The sequence below is a fragment of the Palaemon carinicauda genome, chromosome 25 (assembly GCF_036898095.1).
Source record: "Palaemon carinicauda isolate YSFRI2023 chromosome 25, ASM3689809v2, whole genome shotgun sequence".
NCBI lineage: Eukaryota > Metazoa > Arthropoda > Malacostraca > Decapoda > Palaemonidae > Palaemon > Palaemon carinicauda.
The window spans coordinates 8,907,075-8,914,682 of NC_090749.1; the positions used below are offsets into that span (position 1 = coordinate 8,907,075).

Sequence of the window (7,608 nt, forward strand, 5' to 3'; positions counted from 1 at the left end):
TAGTTTGTACTTATATGCTAAAATTACTCTAGAAATAACGTAATACTAATAGTCTGAGGGTAATGATATCCAAGTTTAGATTCACCGTCGTCTAGCCCGCGTTCTATAGGTGCCTTTGTATGGTGTCCCTGTTTGTTCCGCTTAAAGCAGGGGTTCTCAACCTGGGGTTCGGGAACCCCCAGGGGTTCAAACCAGATTTCAAGGGGTACTTAGATGGCTGACGAAAATTTTTTTTTAGATAGTTACATCTGCTCAGAGAGAGAGAGAGAGAGAGAGTGTGTGTGAGTGTGTGTGTGTGTGTGTGTGTGTGTGTGTGTGTGACGGAGGGGCGCGCCATATCGTGTCGGTTTAATTTCAAACAGCAACGTGAGTGAGGGTGGGGGACGGTTACGTGGACACTGGACAGTCAGCTCACTCAGCTAGCCAACAGACACTGATGCACATCGTAGTTGTTGCTCCTGTCTCCAACGCCTTTTGCTTGCTTAAATGAGGTTAGTTCGTGTTTTTTTTTATTCTGTATTGAATATTCTTTTATCATTGGCAATATTATACATGCATTTCACAGTATACTCGTACGTGTATATAGCTTTGGTTATAAAAAAGTTCCTCTTCTACAATTCCAGATATCGTTATGGCCTCATCAGCGAAGAAACGGCAGAATGATGAAAGCTACATTCAGTATGGATTCACTGCTATCAACAAAAGTGGGATTGAATTTCCACAGTGTGTATTATGCCACAAAGTTTTATCACTGGAGTGCATGAAGCCTAGCTTTCTCAAACACCATATAAACAGCTGTCATCCAAGTTTTATAAGCAAGAATGCTGCTTTCTTCAAGCAAAAGGAAGAGGGATTGAAGCGAGCATGCTTCGATCGTTCGGGACATTTCAGGCAACAAAATGAAGCTGGTTTGCGTGCATCCTACATGGTATCACTGAGAATTGCACAAGAAAAGAAACCTCACAACATTGCAGAAAAGTTGGTAGTTCCTTGCTGCAAAGATATAATAAGTTGTGTTATTGGTTGTGATGCTGAGCAGAAGGTCCCATCAGTACCTCTCTCAAATGATACTGTTCATCGACGAATAGTAGATATGTCTGAGGATGTCAAACAACAAGTAATTGCTGAATTAAAGGAAGCCTCTTTAGGAAAATCTGCAATCCAGCTTGACGAGTCGACTGACGTGGCTGCTTGTGCACAACTCCTAGTGTTTGTGCGATACGTCACTGGTCAAGATTTCAAGGAAGAGTTTTTGTTCTGTCATACCTTGAATACGACTACTAGAGGTGAAGACATTTTTAAAGAAGTCTCATTGTTTTTTGAGAAAGAAGGACTGTCTTGGAATAATGTATGTGCATGCACAACTGACGGAGCACCAGCAATGCTTGGTCGTCGATCAGGATTTCGAGGAAGAGTGAATCAGGTGAATCCTGAAACCAAGCATCTTCATTGCATGCTTCATAGATATGCCCTGGCATCCAAAACTCTCCCACCTGATTTAAAATTAGTCCTGGATGATGTTGTGCACATGGTAAATGCCATCAAGTCAAGCGCCCTAAATACAAGACTGTTTTCCCTTCTGTGCCAAGAGTTTGAAAGTGATGAAGAAGTTTTGCTCGTTCACACTGAGGTTCGCTGGCTGTCGAGGGGGAATGTGGTATCAAGAGTAGAATCACTTGTCATGCCGTTTCACACATGACTTTTCACTAACTCTTACCTTCGTCAATTGTCCCTACCTAAGTTCGGAGGCACCATTCAATTTTGGACAATCGACTTACCCCTGGCTAGCCTATCTATAACAAACCAAGCCTTGACATAGGCTAATAACGGGTACATCACAAGTATAGGCTAATACTCTAAGCCTAGACTTAAGGTAACTTGACTCTTGCTATGGAGAACGACGGATCTTCATTTGCAGTGGAGGTTGAGGGAAAGGCTGGTTCCCGGGGGGTCTTTTTATTCTTACACAAAGCTTAGTACATGCCTAGTACTCCAAACTGGTACCCTGTAATACAAAGTCTTCATTTAGGACAGCGATCCTATGTCAAACAACAGACACTTTGTAGCCTAGGCTACACTGTACTCATACCTAACCTACTGGTTACACTGCACAGTTAGCCTGGCAACTCAAAGACTAACTTGATAAATCTGAGAATAACATTACAAATCTTAACTTACGGTTGGTGGCACAGTTCCAACCACATGCAAGCACAGCATAAAGCAGTTTCAATACTGGCAACTTATTGTACTTTATTTGATACATTTGAAGAAAAAGATAACCACAACAGACAATGTCAAGTGTTATTACAACACATACATGATAACAAGAACAAGTGCATACCTTTTACAAGGGAGAAGGTAAGAATTTCACATAATAATACGGGGGAGCAACATTTCCCCTCTACACTGGTCGTTGTCGGCTCAAAGAGTGCGTTCTGAGCTTACCTAGCGCAGCTACGCTCGAGGCTCACACAACGACGCCTCTGTTTACCTTGGCACTCAATCACAAACTCTCGACCATAGACACAACTACTCCTTTGTTACGCCTCTCTACCTCGGCGTATGCACACTCGATCCTACACCAACTCAACTACGTGTGGCTAACATAACATTTTGATGAGATGAAAACCAATTCGTTTATTAATTCTAAAAACCGTAAATGGAAGTACCATTCAGTTAAACGAAGCATTTCTGTCATTACACACTAAAGGAGGAGCTGACTGAATTCTTCAAATGTGACAACAAGGCAAAGTCACTTGAGTTCACCAAGAAATTGTCAGACAGCCAGTGGCTTCAGAAGCTGGCCTACCTGAGTGACATATTCTTACGCCTCAACTTATTTAACTTATCCCTCCAAGGCCGTTTTGCCACAGTGAGTGATTTCATGGACAAACTTAGGTCACTGACCATGAAGCTGGAGCTATGGGAAGGGAAGGTCAAAGATGGAAATCTTAGCATGTTTGAACACCTTGGTGAGGCACTTGATAAAAGTCAAAACACTGGAAAACAAGATGTGATGCAACTTGTGCAATCACATCTAGCTTCTCTGCGGATGGAGCTGCAGTCTTACTTTCCCGAATTGAGTGAATTGGAATCAAAACTGATTAGAAACCCTTTCATTGTGAATATGCACCTTCTCCCAGATAACATGCAAGAGGAGTTCTTAGAGTTGGTGAACGACTCTGTTGCAAAAGATGCATTTGAAACACTTTCCCTAAACAAGTTCTGGGCTAAAATGAGTGAGATTCACCCTGTTGTATCTAAAGTAGTTCTGAACTCTTTGTTGATGTTCCCTAGTACTTATCTGTGTGAGCAAGGATTTTCAACGCTGTTGAACATGAAAACCAAACATCGATCACGGCTTAATGTGGAACATGACCTACGATTGTACCTGTCTATTACTGCTCCTCGAATTGAGAAACTTGTTTGTAACAGACAGGCACAGCCTTCACACAGAAGTTCAGTAATGGTTGATAAAGGAAATATTGTTTCATTTCTGCATGTGTAGTATCACTGTAAAATACTTGGAATATTCATGTTTCATCTCAATAAAGTAATAAAAATTTGAATAATTTCATAATATCCTATGATGTACCATTGTACATTGATTTAGTTACTAAATTACCATTTTGTTCGATGTCAGATTACCGGGGGGGTACTGGTAAATGGTCTTATATCTCAGGGGGTACTTGACGGGAAAAAGGTTGAGAACCCCTGGCTTAAAGCGATTGATGTTTAATAACGAAATGAGATCTGATTAAATCTACTTCATTAGAGTTATAACAACAGCAAAGTAACAAAGCATCTGAATTTGTAATGATTAACTAATAATGGATCACTTTCTTCCTTCACTATTACTAAAGTACTATTTTTAGTTGCTAAATATTTATAAGGTATATCTTTTTTTCACTGACATAATTATTATAGCTCATTAACTTATACATCGCAAGTGACATAAACCTTGTCACTTCGAGCTAATTTGGAAAGGACCTATAAAAAATAAGCAAAAAAAGAAAAAAAGCAACAGAAAAATATTTTTCTAATAGCGTCCGATGCGTGTCGCCACTTGCAAAGTCGAAGCAATGAATCCTTCTTTAATCCCTTCTAAATATTGGCATCAGGATCTTTATCATCAAAAACCGACAAAGGTCAGGCAGCAGAGGACATCTCGTCTCTCGGAAGACCTTATGAACATCTTTCCTTGATTGACTGACTGACTGACGCTCAATCCTTTCTGCTTCATATTCAATCACTTCAAAAGATCTGCTTTCATTCAGCTGTCTCAAAAAGCCTCGTTCACAAAACATTTATTGAAAAGTTACATGTTTTTCCACACTATTGAAAAACAGCCCCAAATTGATGGGAGATTTCTGGGAAGACTATTGAAGGTATTTGGGTTACCTGTTTGGGGCATATTTTCACTATTTATTGGTATGCCAATTCTGATAATAAAGACGATGGAATATTTTCTCGTTTGTACAAAGGAACAAGAGGTTTTTAGGGACATGTTTATCACTGGTGAAATCAAGTAAACAGGATTTCGAGAATATTCTCCTGGTTTGAAAATCAATTTGATATCTGGAATTGAAAACGCAATGAACAAACAAAGAAGGATTACGTTGAGATATGAATTAAAGGGAAAGTTCGTAATGCCAAGCAACAAACTACAAATTAATGTGAGTCTAAAAGCGAATGAAAAAACAGAGTTTTAAGATCACAAAAAAAAAAAAAAAAAAAAAAAAAAAAGGTATAAGCGTGTACATCCAAAAGCGCGATTGGCATAGAAGCGAAAAAGGTATTCATATTAACACCAGAACTCCTTGTGTTAAAATGAGTAACATCAGTATCTGAAGATTGATTCTGGAATGAGGCAATAATATCTCTTGAGTTTGTCTGCAAATATTTGTTTTCGGTCTCACTTGCAGACAACCTTTGCTAAAGATGTTGAGGCAATTAACGTTAGAGCTATATTTTGGTCCAAGTTCCTCAGTTTTGAGGACAGTTCTATATTTTGCATCCTAAAACTTCTGTATTGGAAATGCAACAGTACTGGGTATGATATATATATATATATATATATATATATATATATATATATATATATATATATATATATATATATATATATATATATATATATATGTATATATATATATATATATATATATATATATATATATATATATATATATATATATATATATATATATAGTTATCAATATATATACTTTATATATATATATATATATATATATATATATATATATATATATATATATATATATATATATATATATATATATATATATATATATATATATATATATATATACAGAAGGAGAGAGAGAGAGAGAGAGAGAGAGAGAGAGAGAGAGAGAGAGAGAGAGAGAGAGAGAGAGAGAGAGAGAGAGTATATTATTGTTGCTCTAAGAAACTATGAATTTATAGAACCGTTTAAATTTCCATAAAATCCGAATTGGAAAACCAATAAACCTATGGTTGAATTTCTCCAATCCATTTAACACTATACTAATGAAGATACTGTTTTCAGATATGTCTATGGAAAGCCTATAAGACAATTTATATAACTGATTTTCAATTAAATATTCTGATTCACATATAATCTTATGGTTTATTTTACAATATTCAGTTTTATTTTGTCTTTCAAACAGTATAAAGTTATTTATCCAGGGATACGAATGATATCTAAAAGCAAGTTACAACTTGAATTTAACAATTGGTTCAATTTTACCTTAATTTAGTTGTTATTTTTTTCCCTTCAACTCTAGTGTGTTTCCGTGAATTACTTCACGTAAAAAGTCCTCATTTCTGAATATATACAGAGAGAGAGAGAGAGAGAGAGAGAGAGAGAGAGAGAGAGAGAGAGAGAGAGAGAGAGAGTACAACTGTTGAATTTAATCTTCCTTTGACGCAATGAATACTTGGTGATGACTTGAGTTATTTTCTGGAATTAAACAAATCGCGGTGAATGTCGTGTGGTCTATAAAAGGAGATAATGTTATTCCTGGAAAGTTTTTGCAATTTTTCATGGAAGATAATTGTGCTCAAGTATTCTCTGTGCATGGAAGATATTTATGCTTATATATATATATATATATATATATATATATATATATATATATATATATATATATATATATATATATATATATATATATATATATATATCTCTCTCTCTCTCTCTCTCTCTCTCTCTCTCTCTCTCTCTCTCTCTCTCTCTCTCTCTCTCTCTCCTGGTTCCTCACCTTGCCCTGAATCTAAGAAAAAGTTTTAATATTTCTCCATTTTCCTATTGAATGAAGGATTTGAAGTTCTTTGGGATACTAACATTGAAGGTCATTGATGCTGTCTTCCTATTGAAAGAAAAAACATTTCGTAATTTTTCTAATAAGGATGCCTTATTTCAACTTTTTATTAATTATTTTTTTATGCAAACAAGTTCTTTTTAAAAATCTCCCTAACCTCGGAGAAGAAGAACAGATAGGGATTCTTTGCAGCAATTCGTCTGTTTGCCATTTGTCACCTGGATCTCAACCAAGTGTTGGGAAATTGATTCGGTTTATTAAAAGCTTATTTTAGGGGGCCCCTCCCCCCACCACATCATTCACCGGAGATAATATGTGAAGAGGCAGAGGCAGAGACTCCTCCATCCTCAACCATCGACGCTGGAAGGCGGAATAAAAAGTGATTTTCTCTTAAAGGGTTTGAAATTACGCATTCCTCTAAGGTGGAAAACTGCATTTCATACGATACTGGACTGCTCAAATATTCATTAAACATCTTTTTCCAGTTCCAATAAAAGAGTTCAAAGCTTTTTAGTGAGGTGTAGATCCCAAACACCCAAACAAAGACATATAAAAAGAAAACTATTTCCAATACCATTTTTACTATTCTCACTGTTCCCATTTTTCAGACTCAACTATTATGAGGGAAATAAAAAGCCGTGAAAGCAATGCTTTCAAGCAATGATTCTTTTCTGTTGCTTTCTTTCAAACCTTGGTTTTCGTTATTACGTTTTTTACTTTTTGATTCTTTGTTGGTCAACAATTTTATTCTGAGTTTTAGTTAACATCCAACGTTCAGTTGGAATTCTAAAAGTATTTGCATGTGCAAAGTCTATCCAAATGCTGTAGATGTAAAATTCACATAAAATATTTATAGCACAGAGGAACAAAACTGTCTCAAAATAGAAACATAAAATAAGAAAACTCAATGAATAGACTACCATCTAATCTAAGACTTTATATGTTACTGATATAAATTCATTCATATCTCTCTCTCTCTCTCTCTCTCTCTCTCTCTCTCTCTCTCTCTCTCTCTCTCTCTCTCTCTCTCTCTCTCTTTCCTTTTTGTTTAAGGTTAAGAAGATTTGCTTTACAATGCCATTGAGGTCGAATAGCGAATTTTACTCCTTCATGTCTATGGTATTTGTCAATTCTGTTTTCGGTGATGATGCAACATTTGATAAGATCATAATTTGAAAAATAACCGGCGTCTCTTTTCCCGAAATATTCATATGGAAAAAGATATATTAGTAAAAGTCAAACCTCATTTTCCTCCTTCTGCCTAAATAAGAGACAGGTTGAC

At 36.1% G+C, this 7,608-nt stretch overlaps 2 protein-coding genes across 2 annotated transcripts; both read left to right on the forward strand.

The window, feature by feature from the left end:
• The first annotated feature begins 631 nt into the window (after positions 1-631).
• Positions 632-1,699, forward strand: LOC137618845 (protein FAM200C-like). Its single transcript, XM_068349054.1, has one exon. It carries the CDS (start codon positions 632-634, stop codon positions 1,697-1,699), a length of 1,068 nt encoding a protein of 355 aa, XP_068205155.1.
• A 1,209-nt stretch (positions 1,700-2,908) lies between these two features.
• On the forward strand, positions 2,909-3,508 carry LOC137618846 (zinc finger BED domain-containing protein 5-like). Its single transcript, XM_068349055.1, has one exon. The coding sequence runs from the start codon at positions 2,909-2,911 to the stop codon at positions 3,506-3,508; it is 600 nt and encodes a 199-aa protein (XP_068205156.1).
• Positions 3,509-7,608: the final 4,100 nt, after the last annotated feature.